Source organism: Syngnathoides biaculeatus, chromosome 17, assembly GCF_019802595.1.
Source record: "Syngnathoides biaculeatus isolate LvHL_M chromosome 17, ASM1980259v1, whole genome shotgun sequence".
Lineage (NCBI taxonomy): Eukaryota > Metazoa > Chordata > Actinopteri > Syngnathiformes > Syngnathidae > Syngnathoides > Syngnathoides biaculeatus.
The window spans coordinates 2,319,074-2,338,757 of record NC_084656.1 but is presented as its reverse complement, the minus strand read 5'-3'; the positions used below and the strand labels follow the sequence as shown (position 1 = coordinate 2,338,757).

The 19,684-nt window shown below is 41.8% G+C and overlaps 1 protein-coding gene across 5 annotated transcripts in view; it reads right to left on the bottom strand.

Annotated features, from left to right (window-relative positions):
- Positions 1-4: 4 nt before the first annotated feature.
- chd1 (chromodomain helicase DNA binding protein 1) overlaps positions 5-19,684 on the bottom strand; it is a 97,938-nt gene continuing 78,258 nt past the window's right edge. For all 5 annotated transcript variants that reach the window (XM_061847601.1, XM_061847606.1, XM_061847602.1 and 2 more), the window contains exons 33-36: positions 7,463-7,562; positions 7,319-7,370; positions 6,988-7,225; positions 5-3,125 (exon numbers count right to left, since the gene is read on the bottom strand). In XM_061847601.1, the coding sequence (XP_061703585.1) occupies positions 2,843-3,125; positions 6,988-7,225; positions 7,319-7,370; positions 7,463-7,562 (673 nt within the window). In that variant the 3' untranslated portion in view covers positions 5-2,842. The remainder of the gene's footprint in view (positions 3,126-6,987; positions 7,226-7,318; positions 7,371-7,462; positions 7,563-19,684) is intronic.

Below are 19,684 nucleotides of genomic sequence, written 5' to 3'. Positions count from 1 at the left end.
TGTGTTTTGACTTGCAGCAATTGAACTATAGGATTCATTGACTTTGTCAACTGTTACATGTTTTTCTATTGCCAAATCACTACCCAGTTTTTATATAAATGAGTAACGTTAAAGAACATTTTAGCCATTACACAAATTCTCACACCCAGGGTGAAGATAACTGCATGGACAAAAATGATGAAATCGCTTCTTTTTCCAGAATAATTCATCTTTTTAGGAAATGTCATGCAGGCTACTGACCAAAGCAACCGTAAAGCAAATTACCTATGCCCAACCTACTTTGGGGTCCCGTGCTGAGAATCACTAGTGAAGAAGGGCAGCGTTTACTCTCGATTGCTCCCTACAGGTGAAGCGTCATGCCATTGTAGTACACCTGTTTTACCAAGAGATGATGGTGTTTCTTTGTGATCCTGTGAGTGCAATTTGAGGTTGACACACAAAAAAATTCTAACATCTATATACAGTGTGTTCTTGTCCATTCGTGGTTCATAGTTCACGGCCCCCCATGTTCGCAGATTTTAGTCTCCCAAGTTTTTTTTTTTTTTTACTGCATTTTAACGATCATAAGGGTTTTAAATTGTTTGAATAGTGGTGAGGCCACATTAGAAATGGCGCCTTACAAAGTGGTGCACCTTATGTGCACACTGAGTTCCAACATTTGAAAATGTTGTGCGACTTGTCCAACAAACAAACTGGTTACACTGTTAGCATGCATGTCCAAAACTGTTTGAGCGTGTTTGTAAGGTACCATATGGTGGCGCTCACTAGGCAGTGAGGAACAATTGCATTTCACACACTGCCTGTGTAGTCAGGTCATTACTGACGATGCTGTACACACTCTGTCACATTAAAACTAAAATTATCACACCACAGCAGCATAACTAGCACAAAATAAAACAAAAAAAATGACTCATGAAATAATTGACAAAACATGCAGTTTAAAACACTTTACATGCATGCTTTGCGGCACTATGGAGGGCCTTAGTGCTGCAAATCATGCTGGGAGCCTGTAAATATCGTTTAAAGTGCATGTTTTGTGTCTATTTTGTGAATCACTTTTTTTACTTTTGTGCTAGTCATGCTACTCTGTTTGCTGTGATGTGATCATTAAAGTTTCGATTTGACACAGTGACTGTGTACAACATGGTCAGTAATGACCTGCCTACTAAGGCAGTGTTGGGTTAAGTAAGTTTCTTCTGCTTACAGATGGAAAATGTAATTGTTCCGCACTGCCTCATACGTGCTATCACATTTGCTTACTTACACTCTAAAACATGCACTTAAAGAGTATAACCAGTGTGTGTTAATACTGCATCCACTATTCAGATGTTTGTTATTAGTGGTGTAGAACACAACACCTCCACAATACTAGGTGTCAACAAAACAATACTAAGTGACAAAAAAGACTAAATTATCCAATATTTATCCAATTCCATAGAACAAGGTATTTTTAGAAAATTGAATGCACTTCACAGGAAAAAAAAATACAGAATAAGGGACCTAAAGGGTCAACCAGGGTACCTTGCTTTGTGGGTATAGCTGAATTGGATGTTGGGTTGGAATAAGTGAGGGGGAGCATCCAGTTTTTGGACTCCCAGTATCCCAGCAGCGCTGTTCAATTTTGTAGTTTCTGGGGGCTCTTACTCAGATCCAAACGAGAATAACAATACAGCAGTCCAACATGTCAACCCCGCCCTGAATCTAGTCAAGTGATCATCAAAAAAGGTCATAAGCATAACAGAAGATAACTGTGGTCAAGTGTTGTATAGTTTTAGATAGATTTAATTGAGAAACATATAAGCATTGGTCAAGAGAGTACAGTGATTGATTTTAATGGCTTCATAAACAACTATATAAAAACAGTTCATAAAAATCCATGCACTCTCAGTGTAACTTGATTCTGAAATATAGACGGGAGTTATGTACAAGTGTGAACCTTAACAGTGACTTCATTCAGTTGGGTGGTTTAGCACAAATATACTTGGGTGCATAGAACATTGACATTATTACTGCCTACATAAAAAATAAAATAACTTGTGGGAAGTATCTAAGCAGGTCTTTGTAGACTGATTTCAGAGAATTACTAGAAACAAAAATCAGCAAAAATTTTCCCTTTACCAAAAGTTACATTCTGAAAGCATGTTCATAAAAGAACTATAATACAGAAACTCACTTGTAGAACAAAAAAGCCTGAGTTTATAAGAAAAAGTGAAATCTTAATTAATCCAAAAAGCCTGAGGAAAGAGACCACCGATTTAATATTTTACACAAATTTACAATATTACAGAAGGGGAAAAATTGCTCGTAAAATGCTGAGAGCAAATGCATTTTTTTAAACATCTAAAATCTTAAATAATTCTCACACAAAGAAATGAGAAATTATGCAAATGAGGTACACATCAGGTGGTGAGTCTGAACCCAGCCTGGACTTTAACATCAGCTAGTAACATGACAGCTGACAGGTCAACTGACTTAATAATTAAATAAGGTAGATAATCACATGGAACATAATTGAGACAGACAGACATGAATAACAGTCAAAAAACAGGATCCAGTGTCATGGGTTGGTGGGAGTACGAGGCAGCACTCAGGGTCAATTATGTCCAGCGGTTAAAAAAAGAATCTTTATAAAAATAACAAAAAGTGTGCTGCAGGCAGCATTTAACTCTTAAATACAAAAATAGGCTATGATTCCCCCCGACCCCCTTCTTGATGCCTGGTTTTGAGGCACTGCTTAGCGTTTATCTCCAGTCATGGCACAGTGCTTTTTACAGCTTCCCTGTAAGGCATGGACTGTGTTTGCGAGTTTGCAGCAGCTACGAGCAGGCCTGGGCAGCTCCTGTTATGTCTTACGGGTGGTCCAGATCTGCTCCGGTGTGCTCTTGTGGTCAGAGGAATAGTCAAAAGGAGAGCAATGACCCAGCGGTGAGCGCGATTCATAAGGTGAGCGCTGGTCTCGGGGGGAGCGGGGCCCGCTGGCAGAGGCCCTCTGCTCCGCCTGCCAGTCTGACTGGTACCGGTAAGACGAGCGCTGGTCTGAGTGAGAGAGATCCTTCAAGTCCAGCCAGTGGTCTCTACCAGAGCGCAAATCCTCCAGCTTCCTTTGCTTCGCATCGCTGTGATGTCTGAAAGGCAAACGAAATGAGTGTCTGACTAGGAAGCAAGCAAGATGATTGGGATTTAAAAAAAAAAAAACTCGTTTTGACACCGGTTTACAGTACAGATAAATCCCACAATTAATCTGTGATGTAACGACTAAATCTTGATTATTATATAAAATGTATAAGTTTCACATAGTCCCCTCCAAATGTATTGGAACAGCAATGTAAATTCCTTTATGTTTGTTCTACACTGAATAGATTTGGGTTTCAGATCAAATCATATGAGACAAAAGTTCAGAATTCCAGCATTTAGTTCATGCTATTTACATCTACATGTGTAAAGCAAATCGGGAGAGAGCACTTTTTGTTGAAACCGAGCACCTTTCAAATGAGCAAAATGTGACTGATGGGATTTTCTCATAGCCCAAGTCTTGCTTTTTAAGATTGATCACGTCATCACATATTACATTAGGCACAGCCAATATGACAATTTAGAATGTCTTGTAAAAGAAAAACTACTGGTATACTGAGCAAGAGACATCTAACAGGTCAGCCAAGGGTAACATGTTCACATTTCGCAGGGGGTTCTGGTCCCGATTAACACCAAAACACAAGGGATCACTGTACAGAGATGAACCACAAAAGGGATGAAAATTTCAGACCCCTCCATGATTTCTAAGTGGGAGAACTTGCGTGTTCAAATACTTATTTTCTTCACTGTATGAGGTGCAGGGTTCAATCCCAGCCCCGCCTGTTTGGAGTTTGCATGTTATCCCCATGCCTGTGTGGGTTTTCTCTGGGCACTATGGTTTCCTCCCACAATCCCAAAACATGCAACATTAATTAGACACTCAAAATTGCCCCTAGGTGTGATTGTGAGTGTAGCTGCTTGTCTCAATGTGCCTTTCAATTTGCTGGAAACCAGTTCAGACTGTAGCCCGCCTCCTGCCCGATGACAGCTGGGATTGGCTCTGGCACTCCAGCAACCCTTGTGAGGATAAGTGGCTAAGAAAATGGATGGGTGGATGAATAGTTAATGAATGAGAGTTTGTGTAAAACCAGAGGTAATTTATTTAAATATTGGTATTTGTATTGAATACTTGCTGAAAAGATCAATGGATTTCGGCAAAGGTTAACGTGTAGCCGAACACACTTCCGCGTTCACGGGCCGTCTCCTCGTTGAGAACAGATCCAGCAAAGAAGTATTTGTATCCGTTCAGACTTTTATACGCTTTCAAACTTTTCTGTGGAAATCTCAACGACTTACTCACCAGATAAGTGTGTATATCCAGTTGTCCAGGCCAAGCGGAAGCGAATTAACAGTCCAATATCTTATCGGCAAAAACATCAACTTCGCCATTAAATATGGGTCCTCTATGCCAGTGATTCCCAAACAGTGTGCCGTGGAAAGTTATCAAATTTTATGTAATTGCTAAAAAAAACATTTATTTCAAGAAACAATGTATCTTTATTCATCTATTTATGCCAGTGAGGCACAATGACAGACAGAACAAAAAACTACTCGTCTAGTAGATGGCAGGAAGTACATACAGTAATTAATTGATCCATTTTTGGTGGCATTTACTTTTGTTGGTGTGCCGTGGGATTTTTATATTGTAAAATATGTGCCTTGGCTGTATATCCTTTTAACTTTGTTTTTAGCAAATCATTAACTTAGAATTATATGGCTGCAACATGTTGCAAAAAAGCTGGGACATGGTCATGTTTACCATTGTGTTACATCACCTTTTCTTTTAACAGCATTTAATAAACATTTGGGAACTGAGGACATTAATTGTTGAAGCTTCGTAGGTGGATTTCTTTGCCATTGTTGCTTGATGTAGAGCTTCAGCTGTTCAAAGGGATGGGATCTCTGGCCATATTTTAGGCTTTACAATGCACCACACATTTCCAATGGGAGACAGGTCTGGACTAGTCAGGCCAATCAAGTACCTGCACTGTTTTACTACGAAGCCACACTGTTGTAACACCTAGAATGTCGTTAAGCATTGTGTAGCTGAAATAAGCAGGGGTGTCCATGGAAAAGCCGTTGCTTGAATGGCAGCATGTTTCCATCCGTCCATTTTCTGAGCTGCTTATCCTGACAATGGTCGCGGGAGTGCTGGAGCCTACCCCCAGCTATCTTCGGCCAGGATACACCCCGAACTGGTTGCCAGGCAAATGCAGGGCACATATACACAAACATTCACAATCACATTCACACCTACGGGCAATTTAGAGTCTGCAATTAACCTACCATGCATGTTTTTGGGATATGGGAGGAAAAGCATTAACCGTGCCTTCACAGATGTGTAAGTCACCCATGACAATGGCACTAATACAGTTACAGAAGCTGAATATTGAACTTTGCATCCATAACAGTCCAGATGATTCTTTTCCTCTTTGGCCCGGAGGACAAGACATTCACAATTTTAAAAAAACAATTTGAAATGGGAACTCGTCGGACCTCATAACATTTTTCCACTTTCCATCTGTCTATCTTAGATGAGCTTCTGCTCAGAGACGTTTCTGTGTGTTGTTGATTGATGGCTTCAACTTTGGATACTTGAGCTTTAACCTTTAATTTACAATGGCTTGCTAAAGTGTTCCTGAGCCCATGTGGTGATATCCATTACACCATGAGTGAGTCCACTTTTTTGGCCCAAAATATACTACTTTTCAAGGGTACAGGCATTCAATCTTGATTTTTTGGCCTTGCCGCTTTCAAATAATGATTTATCCAGATTCTCTGAACCATTAGATGCTGTCTGTTTGAACATTAAGTATTTTGTCTTTGTATTTTATTCAATTGTGTATGGGTTGGACAACGATTTTCAAAGCATTGTATTCTGTATTTTGTTTAGCACAACGACCCAACTACAAAACATATTCCCCGAATTGGGTTTGTATATACAGTATTCCAGTAATTTGTCTCCCGCGCCAGGGACGTGCGCAATGTGTCCCTTTAAAAAAATGGGGAAAGGTTTTCATCATTCTTTGGTCTCTTGACCTCCCTTCCAACATGCATACAGCTTTCTCAGCACTGGAGATGTTCAGAATGGTGTTTAGCGGCTAACTCTCTAGCCACAGCTTGTAATGTACCTGGTGAATGCACCATAAGTGAGCATTCCCAACAATCCTTTCTGAGCTGGTAAGGCCCATGGACTTTGTTTTTCAACCAGGTCCGAGCTAGTTGAAATGAACACGTACACGTACACGTACACGTACACACACACACACCACACACACACACACACACACACACACACACACACCACACACACACACACACACACACACGTACACACGCACACGCGCGCACACACACACACACACACACAACAAATAAAAAAATTAATTAAAAAGGTGCTTTTTTTTTTAAATATATTTTTTATTTTTACTGAAACTTATACGATGCCATCGACAAGTTATTGTGGTCAATTCAGTTCAAACCTGTACCTCCGGCCAAATTTATAATGTGCACCCTTTTTATCTGTGTTGTAGCATCAGAGAGTTTTTATGATTAAGAACACATGTACAGTATTCAGTGGATCCGTATCTACACGGATATTTCCATATAGGCTAATGTCATCACTTCATTTGGCACCTCTTTAGAAGATGGCAGCTGAAAGGTTATGAAAGTTGTATTTAAGACATTTATTTAGAGGGCACTTTGAATAAATTTGAATTTAAGACTTGGTCTTTATCAACGTTTGACCACATTAGCTGGCAAAGTCCATTAGGGGCCTATCTGAAACTCAATCAGATTATGGTCCAAATTCATTACAAAGAAATTGCAAGGTGAAAGGCTGTTTATGGTGTCCAAGTCATTTCAAATCAAGTAGGATGGGTGATATCTTTTTGGTATTTTTGGAGGCACACCCACCTGTCCTGTCTATCTCGATCCCTGCTGTCTGGTCGGTAGTGGTCTCTGTGGTCTTTGCCATTGCTAAATGAGGAGTAGGGCCTTTTTCTGGAATCGCCCAGAGTCTTCTTGTAAAGCTCAGAAGTGTGTCTCTCCTTGCTGCTGTCATGGCAACGAGCTGAGGACTGATGTCTGTCTGAGCTATAACTGTCCCTGCTGCTGTCATCCTGGTGAGAGTTGTCCCTCACCCGTTCCATATCTGGCACAAAAAGCAAAGCGTTACCAGTCCATAGTGCAGTTGTGACTAACTAATCTTATGCTGGATCCACAGCAAAATATTTTCATAATGTACCTGCATGTTTAAAACCCATTGTGTTTATACTCCTAGTGTTCTGCTCCATTGCCTGTTTATAAATGAATACACAAATACACCATCATGGATTGGTATAAAATGTATGCTATTTCAACAATGCAAGAAAACTGGCAGGGTACATACCTGAGTGTTCTCTTGTCTTTTCTTGATGGCATGTTTATATAACTTATGCAATTTCCTGGCATCAAATTCAGTGAATTTAGAGACAAATATCCACAGGTTTCTGTCAAAGACAAACATTATCAACTACAAAATATGAAGGTGTTTAGATGACTCAGACTCCACTGGAATCACATTCAAAATAGTAACTGATTTGGAGCTTTATTTAACGTGAATCTCATTCATGTCGTAGTCAACATTCCCTGGGCTTTACTTCGACAGCAGTTTGACTATGTGTGTCTATTTGTGTTTTGGTGATTGTTGGGTTGAGAGCAGTGTATCATCTATAAAAGGTGGAAGTTTTTCTGCTCCACGACAAAGCTCTATTTTAAAGTGCTTCTTTTACTGATGTAGGGTATGGCAATCTGTGGTCAACAAAAGCTTTTTTGGGGTTATTTAACATTTGTTCTTTGTTTTCGATAGTAGAAAAACTGCAGCTAATTATATTATAATTGGCCTTCAAAATAAAAGGCATAGCGTACTCTTGTTAAGGGTCATCTTATCAAAAGATAATTGTGATCAGAATCGATCTTAATATTTATTCCAAATATTACATAGCACACAACAATAAATTGACTAACCTGGTGTTGAGATTCTAAAATATTTCCAATAATAGTATAGCATTGAAACAAAATGCATTCAGGCTTTATTTATGAATTGTTTTAACAAAGGGACTTCTCGATAGTGAGCCTCCATTTATCACTTTTTAAACACAGGCAGACGGGCAGTCAAAAAGTAATGATCCCAATTTTCCTCTAACGTTATTTATTGCAATAGGCACTAACCCTAACCCTAACCCCAGTATACGCATAGACCAGGGGTGTCAAACTCATTTTTCTTGCGGGCCGCATTATAGTTCCAGCTTCCCTCAGAGGGCTGTTGTGACTGTCAAACAAAAATATTTAATCATCTCATCACATTTAATAATAATAATCAATTTATGAACTAGTTTTAGAATCAGAAATCAAGGGCAATGTGCTTTTTAATTGGTGACAAAAATACTTGTAATATCTCAACTTCATTTATGATAATGACATTTTGAAATTTTGGTACAGATTTTGCAAGAATCATAAAAACTAGCCACTAGTTTTGGCTCCGCGGGCCACATAAATCATGTGGTGGGCAGAATCAGGCCCCCGGGCCCTGAGTTTGACACCTGTGGCATAGGCCGAAAAGTGGGGATTTTATTGCTACTTTTTAATATACAGTAATCTTCGTTCTTCTCAACACCGACTGTCTATTAATAAAGAAAACAAAGGTCATGGAAAGATATGCCAGCCTCATAAAAATAAGTAGGCTGTGCTTTTAACGATTTTATTCCTTGAAAACGGCTCCTTAAACTTGTCATCAGAAAAGCTCTGATCCCTAACTCATTATGTTAAAGTTCCAAAAATGTGCTAATCTAATAGTGCCCGATTTGATGAGTATGGGAGAGGGATGAGTTATGGTTACGGGTGGGTAAAAATATTGATTCAATCCATTACAATACTTCCTCCCCATTTCAATATTGATTACTTTCAAATCGATTAACTTACTGGCCAGTGAGAGGAGCTTTGTGTTATTCACATTGTATGAACCAAAGCTGTACTCAACAAACAGCAAAATGGGAAGTAAAGTAAGCAGTCGCAACAGCAGTACTGTGAAGCGAGCAACTTCTTTTAAATCTGATGTTTGGGGTAATTTTGGATGCCTCTGTGTATCCAGAACACAAGGAAGAATCAACAACAATATGCAATAGGAACACAAGAAGATATCAAAAGTTGCCGTCCCGAGACAGGACACCGAGTTAAGTGCTTTGTGAAAGTATTCGGCTCCCATGAATTTTTCAACCTAACACCACATTTCAGGCTTCAAACATAAAGATATAAAATGAAGATTTTATGTCAAGAACCAAAAACAAGTGGGGCACAATCGTGAGGTGGAACGAAATTTTGCAATATTATTCGGCCCCCTTACATTGAGCGCCACCTTTTGCTGCAATTACAGCTGCAAGTCGCTTGGAGTATGTCTCTATCAGTTTTGCACATTAAGAGACTGAAATTCTTGCCCATTCTTCCTTGCAAAACAGCTCGAGCTCAGTGAGGTTGGATGGAGAGGATTTGTGAATAGCAGTCTTCAGCTCTGTGCACAGATTCTCGATTGGATTCAGGTCTGGACTTTGACTTAGCGATTCTGACACCTGGATACGTTTATTTGTGAACCATTCCATTGTAGATTTGGCTTTATGTTTTGGATCTTTGTCCTGTTGGAAGATAAATATCCGTCCCGGTCTCTGGTCTTTTGCAGACTACAACAGGTTTTCTTCCAGAATGGTTCTGTATTTCGGTCCATTCATGTTCCCATCAATTTTAACCATCTTCCCTGTCTCTGCTGAAGAAAAGCAGGCCCAAAACATGAGGCTGCCACCACCATGTTTGACAGCGGGAGTAGTGCGTTCAGGGTGATGAGCTGGGTTGCTTTTATGCCAAACATCATTTTGCATTGTGGCCAAAAAGTTTGATTCTGATTTCATCTGACTAGAGCACCTTCTTCCACATGTTCGGTGTCTCCCAGGTGGCTTGTGGCAAACTTTAAATGTGATTTTGTATGGATATCTTTGAGAAATGGCTTTCTTCTTGCCACTCTTCCATAAAGGCCAGATTTGTAGTGTATGACTTATTGTTGTCCTATGGAGAGGCTCTCCCACCTCAGCTGTAGATCTCTGCAGTTCATCCAGAGTGATCATGGGCCTCTTGGCTGCATCTGTGATCAGTCTTCTTCCTGTTCGAGGTGAAAGTTTAGCGGGACGGGTGGGTCTTGGTAGATTTGCAGTGGTCTGATACTCCTTCCATTTCAATACTCGTATGATTGCTTGCACAGTGCTCCTTGAGATGTTTAAAGCTTGGAAAATCTTTTTGTATCCAAATTCGGCTTTAAACTTCTCCACAACAATGTCTCGGACCTGCCTAGTATGTTCCTTGGTCTTCATGATGCTCTCTGCACTTTAAACAGAACCCTGAGACAGTCACAGAGCAGGTACACTTATACGGAGACTTGATTACACACAGGTGGATTCTATTTATCGTCATCAGTCAACATTGGATCATTCAGATATCCTCATTGAACTTCTGGAATGAGTTTGCTGCACTCAAAGTAAAGGGGCTGAATAATATTGCACGCCCCACTTTTCAGTTTATTTGTTAAAAAAGTATGAAATATCCAATAAATTTCATTCCACTTCACGATTGTGTCCCACTTGTTGATTCTTGACAATGACAATTTAATTTTGTATCTTTGTTTGAAGCCTGAAATGTGGCGAAAAGTTGAAAGGTTCAAGGGAACCGAATACGTTCACAAAGCACTGTATGCAACCATCACTTCATTCCATTTGAGTAGGAATTAGTAACGAATGTTCTGCAAACAAGAGCCCTCCGGAGAAGCCACAAGGGGAGTAAGGGCCAAGCTTGTCAAGTCAATAAATGTCTGAATTCGGTTTAATGAGGGAAAAAATTATTTGGTATTATCACAATGCACATATAAAATACAAACAAATCAATAACACTCTTACAGCACTGAGTTCTACAGTAGAACAATGATCCAAAACGCAAAACCAAGTCCACCTCTGAATGGCTGAAGAAAACCAAAATGAAGACTTTGGAGGAGCTTAGTCAAAGTCCTGACACCTGAATCCTATTAAAACAATGGCATGAGCTTAAAAAAAGCAGTTCAACCACAAAAACACTCCTATGTGGGTGAATTACAACAATTCTGAAAATATGATAGGCCCAAAATTCCTCCCCAGTGCTGTATGAGACTTATTGGAAGTTATCGCAAAGGCTTGATTGCAGTTGTTGCTCCTCCAAGTAGTGATTAGGTTTAGGGGGCAATCGGTTTTTCACAAATGGCCCAATGTAGGTTTGGATTTATTTTTCACTTGACAAAAACTACATTTTGTGTTTACTTGTATTGTCTGTCTATTTCCACCGACTAAGCATGCACTTTACTTTTCAATACAGTGCTGTCAGTTTACTTTTTTACCCCACATGTACAAATACATTATTAAACATTTTATTTTTTTATTTCAGAACTTCAAATAGGAAATAAATTACGTTTACACAAATTCTACCTTTTCAGTGTTTATACACAGCTGTCATGATTTACTTTTGGACTCCATGTGCAATCGGGCACATTTATGTCAAAATTGTCAAAATTCACGCTTACGCTATTATTTGTGTATGTCTACTTACTAAATCAATGCTGTAGCACTGAAATAAATACATTGAATCAAATAGGAACCTAGCCAAAGGAACTGATGACTTTACAAGCTCTGTTGCTAATTATGTCTGTCAATCAAAGAAGGTTCTTGTTCTTTCACCTTTGATTTAGGAAACCCACTTTTTGATTGTACTGTAGTCAATTGCAACTTTCCTATGTACATGTGGCAACCTTTTGAAAACGAAAAGAAATTCAATCACCGTTCTCTGCTTGTCTTCTCCTAACAATGACCTAATTTCTAAAATGGTTGTCAGGGAGCCAAACGGTCCTCATAACAGATGGGTTTGCTTACTTATCATCATCAAAACTCCTCTACATTGGTGATGAAGATAAACAGAACGATCCCAAGCAGTACAAAGCAGACAGAGTGAGTCATTCCCTCGTAGTGCTGCATTTGAGCATGCATTGTTCCGTACATGTATTTTACACCACACACCATGTTAGGCAGCTAAGTGTTCTGTGGAAAGAGATTTTGTTAATTTGGTGCAATTATTATTGTTTTCCGTTACACAGTAATTATTGTATGATTATTTTCTGTAAGAGAAATGCAAAATAATATTCAGTGACCTATTTATCAAAGACAAGCCCATCAATGGGTAGAATCAGTTTTTTGTAATTTCCACTAAGTCATTTTCGGTGCATCACCAAAGTCAACCAGTGCAGAAAATTAAAACGGTGTTCATCCATTCATTTTCCAAGCTGCTTAACCTCATTAGGGTCACAGGTGAGCTAGAGCCTATCCCAGCTGACTCTGGGCGAGAGGCGGTGTACACAGAACTGGTCGCCAGCCAATCACAGGCCACATCTAAACAGCCATGTTTTGGGGATATGGGAAGAAACCAGAGGACCCAGAAAAAACTCAGGCAAACTCCACTCAAAAGAGGTGAGATTTTCAACTCTCAAAACTGAGAGGCGTAAGTGGCCGCTGTGCCACCTAATACAATATTTCACCAAATTTATCTGGGCAAATTAACTGCCACTTATATTTACAAGAATAAAAGGTAAAGAAAATACTGCATGTCTTAATAGTAGAAAAAAGTTCGAGTTAAGCCTGAAACTACCCCTCCAGTGATGTAATTACAATGTTACTTAAACACTTTTTGAATGAGTCTCCATGACTTCAGTAAGGTTATCCTGCGTCAGGTCATTGAAGCCTTCTCCTGCTAGCAATTTTTCCAAATGCAGATTTCCCGACTGCCAAAAGCAAATTTTCAAAAGTTCATACTGTATTTAATCCATCCATCCATCTTCTACCACTTTTCCAGGCCAAGGAGGCAGTTCAATTAGCAGGGATGCCCAGACTTCCCTTTCCCGAGCAACTTCATCCAGCTCTTTCGGAAGGATCCTGAGGCGCTCCCAGGAAAGCTGAGAGATGTAGTTTCTCCAGCGTGTCTTGGGTCGTCCACGGGGTCTGTTTCTGGTGGGACATGCCCTTAACACCTCACCAGAGAGGCGTCTGGGAGGCACCTCATCCGGTTCTTCTCAATTTGGAGGAGCAGCAGCTTGACAATGGAAATTAGTCCGTCTTAGTGCCGGCAATCCTGACCAAACTCTGACACCGGTCGTACAGAGACCGAACAACCGTATCAGGGGGTCTGGTCGCGCACACTCCCAAAGGACCTCCCACAGGACTTCCCGAGATGCACAGCTGTACGCCTCCTCCAAGTCCACCAAACACATGTAGACTGGTTGGGCGAACGCCCATGCACCCTCGAGGATCCTCCCGATGGTTTAGAGATGGTCCTTTGTTCCACGGCCAGGAAACCACATTGCTCCTGCTGAATCTAAAATTTGACTCCCCAACGGAACCTCCTCTCCAGCACCTCCAAATAGGCCTTCCCAGGGAGTGTGAGGAGTGTGATGTGTGTAGTTGGAACATATCCTCCGGTCACCCTTCTTAAAAAGGAAGACCATCCCCCCAGTTCACTAGAGGCACTGTCCCCAATGTCCATACGATGTTGCAGAGGCTTGTCAACCGTGACAGCCCCACAAAATCCAGAGCCTTTAGGAACTCCCAGAGAATGTAATCCACCCCCAGTGCCCTGCCACCAATGAACTTTTTAACCACCTCGGTGTCCTCAATCTCAGAGATATGAAAGCCCGCCTCAGAGAACACGGACTCTGCTTCCTCATGGAAAGGCATGTCGGTGGAATTAAGGAGATCTTCGAAGTATTCTCCCCACCAACTCACATCGTCCTGAGTCGAGGTCAGCAGGACCCCATTCTCACTATACAGCGTTGATGGTGCACTAATTTCCCCTCCTGAGACGCCGAACAGCGGACCAGAATTTCCTCAAAGCCGTGTTAAAATCATTGTCCATGGCCTTACCAAACTCCTCCTACGACCAGGTTTTTGGTAACTGGCCAGCCGGGACCTATCACCTGCTTCAGGAGTCCCAGAGGTCAAAGAGGCCCGATAGGACTCCTTCAGCTTGACGGCATCCCTCAATGTCAGTGTTCACCAATGTGTTCGGGGGTTGCCGCCAAGACCACAGCTCTGGTTGCCCACCTCAGCAATGGAGGGGCGAAACATCATCCACTCGGAGTCTATGTCCCCTGCCTCCCCCAAAACATTAGCAAAAGTCTTTCAGACGGGGGAGTTGAAATTCCTTTTGACAAGGGAATCTGCCAGCCGTTCCCAGCAGACCCTCACAATACGTTTGGGCCTGCCACGGCAGACTTGTATCTTCCCCCACTATAGGAGCCAACTCACAACCAGGTGGTGATCATTTACCAGCTCCCCTCCTCTCTTCACCCGAGAATCCAAGACATGTGGCCTCCAGTTTGATGACACGACCACAAAGTCCATAAAAAGTCCACAAAGTCCTAACTGTAACTTAGGTTGTCCTGGTAGCAAATGCCCATGTAGACACCCTCATGCATCAACATGGTGTTCGTTATGGGCAATCCATGATGCACACACAGGTCCAGTCACAGAACACCATTTGGGTTCTAATTGGGGGGGCTGTTCTTCCCAATCACTCCTTTCCAGATCTCACTGTCAGTGCTCACTTGGGCATTGAAGTCCCCCAGCAGCGGGAGTGCTCTCTGGCTCCCCCTCTAAGAGCTACAAAGAGGGAGGATACTTAAAATTCTGTTTGGTGCATCGGCACAAAAACAGTCAGAATCCATTCCCCCAACCCAAAGGCGGAGGGAGGCTACCATTTCATTCCACTAGTGGAGCTGGAGATGTTGAACTGGACGGTGGTGCGAATTGCTGGGTGTGTTGAGTGAAAGTGTTCTTTTAAAATCTGAAGTCAAAGCTGTTCAGTTCGTCGGCTAGACCACTATTGTCTACTAGGGGGGCTCGTCGTTTGTAATTAGGGTTAGTAATGGCAGTGACCGTGGTATGCTGGAGGCCAAAAGCCTTGGAAATGGCTTAAAACCTGTTCCAGACTGATAGATTTCAATCACTTTTTTTAGTTTTTTTTTTTCTTGAATTTCTTTAGGTTGTGGCATTATGCATTGCTTCTGGAGCCCTTGTAGCCTATTTCACGTTCTAAAACAGATTCTATTTAAGTGATTTCTTGATTCAACAAGTATGGGGCCATTAGGTTTGGGTGGTTCTCCAAGTTCACAAAACATGTAGATTGCTTGGGCGAAATCCCATCCACCTTGGAGCAGACTGCCGTAGAGCTGTGTAGAGCTGGTCAATTCTTCCATGGCCATGACGAAAACCACACTGCTCCTCCTGAATCTGAGATTCAACTTCTCGGTGGACGCTCCTCTCCAACAATCCTGAATAGAAATTACCGGGCAGGCTGAGGAGTGTGATGCCCCTGTTGTTGGAACACACTCCTCAGTACCCTTTCTATTACCACCACGCCAGTCTGACAATCCTGAGGCACGGTCCGATATGTTCACGCAATGTTGTGGAGGCGTGTCAACCAGGACAACCCCACAACATCCAGAGCCTTTCAGAACTCCGGGCAGATCTCATCCTTCCCAGGGGGCTTGCCGGCAGGCTCGGCCTTCCCGGTCATGTTGGCCGGGGTGGCTCGTTGCGGCTGGGCCACAGTGTCTCATCGCCGGCGCGGAAGTAGATTGGACGGGGAGGCGGTTTAGCCGTAGCGTCGTCGTTGCTGGTGGGCGCCGTTGCTTTTATCACCGCCACGTGGAGGTGGATCGGGCGGGGAGGTGGTTTGACCATGATCCGCATATCATCTAAATATAGTTTGAAACAATGGGCTAATATTGGCCCACTCACTTCACTCGGTTGTGAGATGTTCTCGAAAAGAGCTTCTGTGTCAGAATGGTCGTGCTTGTCTCCCACAGTAGGGGCCACAGCGTGTTTTCAATGGCGACTGTCCGGGGTGACGTCATGGACAGGAGATGCAGCCAAATTGGCGACCACTTGGATGCCGAATGACACTTCTGCTACTTTGCACACGGATGATGCGCTCTCCGCTCATATTTATTTTTTCGTGTAGACACTAAAGTGAATAATGTTATATGTATTCTTCATTTCATTATCTATTTTAGACTGTTACTTGACCTTTAATTTACATGTTTACTTGATAAACTTTGTTCACTAAACAAGCCTGCTCCGAAACAATCAGTATTCACCCAGAAACAGGACATGCAAGTTAACCGTACTGAGCATGTTAGGAAGTTACAGGGCCCTCGCTATCCAGTCGCCAATTCACCATATGCAAACACACACTGAGTCTGGCGAGTAAAGGTTTAAAATGGCAAAAAAAATTGGCGAATGTGTAAATTGGCTGTTTATCCTAGCATATGATTCTTTACGGTTATAGAGTTTTATGTATATTACAACAATTCATATTTGATTCCTGACTTCAGCGTGACAAAAGTTTCGTTGCAAGCTCTACCGGAAGTTGAGCGAATAATTGTTTACATCGGAGACAACCTCATCTTGGTTCCGCGTCAAACCCACGCTTTATCGCCATTGGTTCATGCTACAGAAAATTTATAAACCTTTGGGATTGTCTTCCGAAAAACAAAAGATGGCAGTGATATAAGTGCAGCTTAACAGCTGCCAACTTTGACAGATGCCCGTTACGCGGGAAAGACCCCCAACACACTTTTCTCTGCTGTCCGAAAATCTACTCCCCGTGCAGGGCAGAGGCAAAAGATATGCCAGGAATGGTTTACTGAATATAAGTGGCTCAAATTTTTTTCTGCCAATGGTGTATTGACAGTGGAAGAAAAAAATGTTTTGAAAATCATCGGTGGCGCCAAAGGTGGATGACTTCGTGAAGCATCAGCAAACAGCTGATCACAAGTTTGCTGCAACTACAAAGACGTAGTTGATGTACAACATGGCTTCAGCAGGCATAACGTTGTAAAGACGTCCTTAAGGAACTGTCTCAAAACAGAAAGTGTAAATGCTAATCGTTAAAATTGAACCACCTGAAGAAGAGTTGTTTGATTTTGATAAAAGTTTCTGTAAATGGGTGAGCAGTAAAAAGAGGAGAATCTTTATGGCAGGAATCATGCAAAAACTTAACTTGAACAATGATGTTATTTTCTATAGTCGGGAATACAGAAGAGGATTGAGAAACTTATTTTTAATGACACATCTGTCATTCTAAATGTTTATTAGATTCAGTTACCAATAAAAATATAATTCCTTGTATCACATTTACGTCTGAAAATTATTTGCATGCTTGTAACCTGAAGAACAAGAAAGATTATTATCATGTTAGTAGACCGCAGTTTGACCGGCATGTGGTTGGTAATTTTTTGGCTATGATTATACAAAAAGTGGCTAATGAAAATTTATTTTGGCAAAAAAAAAAAAAAAAAAAAAAAAAGCCTAATGGTGAAAAAAGGCTAGCCAGGGCACTGAGTTATGCATGTTCAGAGCTTCATCACGGGCAGCGAGCGCATTTACGTTGAAAGTCATCAACATCATGAGCCATGTCAAAGGAAATTCAGTTACACTGAAAACATTTCTGAGCTATAAAACAAGTAATGTTTCAGTATCTAACTATAAATATGAGATTGTGATTTACTTTGACTTGACTCTACATGCTTTAGGAAGATATACATCATCTACTGCTAGCTTTCATCAATGGATTGACAAGAGATACCGCCGTAAATTGCACTAGATATTACATCACGATTGCAGACAGGAATGTTTGTTACAATATATCGCAAGCTTGTTGCCACTAACGGCAATTATGTTAAACTAAATTTCTGGATTTTCAAAAGATTGCTGGTATCGACCGGTCGTGTTTAATCCTTGACAGGGCAGTGCATTTAACTATTCTTCAGATAAAGTTTGTCAGATGAATAATTTTTATTGATGATAAATTATAAATACCGTTTATCATGTTCTACTAATATCCGTTGAAATTGAAAATTAAAATTTCTGAGTTTGAAATTTTTGTTTTCTATTTTAGTTGTTTATTTGATATTTTATTTCCAATTTACAGTTATGTTATATTAATCCAATAAGTTATTTTAAGGTCTTGCGATTCCATCCCTAATCACACCCTAAACTTTATCTGCGGGCATGACTGGTGGACCACACCTGTAACTATATCTGCAAGCATGACTAACCACACCCGTACATTTTGCAAATGTGAGTGACTGCACCGACCACCATATGGTCACAGCTTTGGTCAGTCACCACCTCTGCAATGGAGGCGCGGAACATGTCCCCCGCCAACCCGAGAACATGAGCAAAGTTCTGTCAGAGGTGGGAGTTGAAACTCCTTCTGACTGGGGAATCTGCAAAACTTTCCCAGCAAACCCTCACAATATGTTTGTGCCTGCCATGTTGGACTGGCATCTTCCCTCACCATCAGGGCCAACTTACCGTCAGGTGGTGATTCGTTGACAGCTCTGCCTCTTTCTTCAATTGAGTGACCAAGATGTGGTCGTAAATATGATGACATGACCACATCGTCGATCATTGAACTGAGACCAAGGGTGTCCTGGTGCCAAGTGCACATGTGGGACACTTATGCTTTAACACGGTGTTTGTTAAGGACAATCTGTGATGAGCACAGAACAGAACACCACTTGGGTTCTGATTGGAGGGGGGGGACGAGAGGGTGTTCCTCCCAATCACACTCTTCCGGGTCTTACTATCATTGCCAATGTGAGCGTTGAAGTCCCACAGCAGCGAGAATGCTCTCTAGCACCCCGTCTAAAGGACTCCAAAAAGGGTGGATACTCTAAAATTCTGTTTGGTGCATAGGCACAAAAAAATCCAGAATCCGTCCCCTCAACCCGAAGGCAGAGGGAGGCTACCCTCTCATTCCACTAGCGTGAATCTCAACGTATAGGAATTGAGCCAAATGGGCAATAAGTACACACACCATTTCAGCACCCCTCATCGTGGGCGACTGCAGTGTCAAACAGATTCCACCTTCATTCAAGAGGACTGGTGCCACAGCCTAAACAGTGTGAGGAGGAGAGCCTGACTATCTAGTCGGAACTTCTTCATCTCACACACCAACTTAGCGTCCTTTCGTGCAAGAGAGGTGACATTCCATGTACCCAGAAACAGCTTCTGTACCTGGGGATCAGATTGCCGAGGTCCCTGCCATCGGCCACCGTCCAGCTCGCACTGCACCTGAGCCCTATACCCCCCTCTATAGGTAGTGAGCTCATGGAAAGTGGGACCCACGTTTACCTTTGTGCGGCTGTGTGGGCCAGCCCCCATCCAACAGGTGGCCTTCGAGCTTCATCTCAAGACCTAGCTCCATAGGGGGGCCCTGGTGGCCCGCATCCGGTCAAGGGAAACCTCAAACCACTTGTATTTTTGATGATTTTTGCAATTATTTTCATCTTTTAGTCATGCTTTGACTGGTCCCTTGCCAAGGACCTGTTTGCCATGGGTGATCTTCCCAGGGGCGTGAAGCGCCAGACAATGTAGTTAGTAGGATCATTGGGAAACACAAACCCCTCCACTACGATATGGTGGTGGCTTCCAGGAGGGGTATAATAAAATTATTT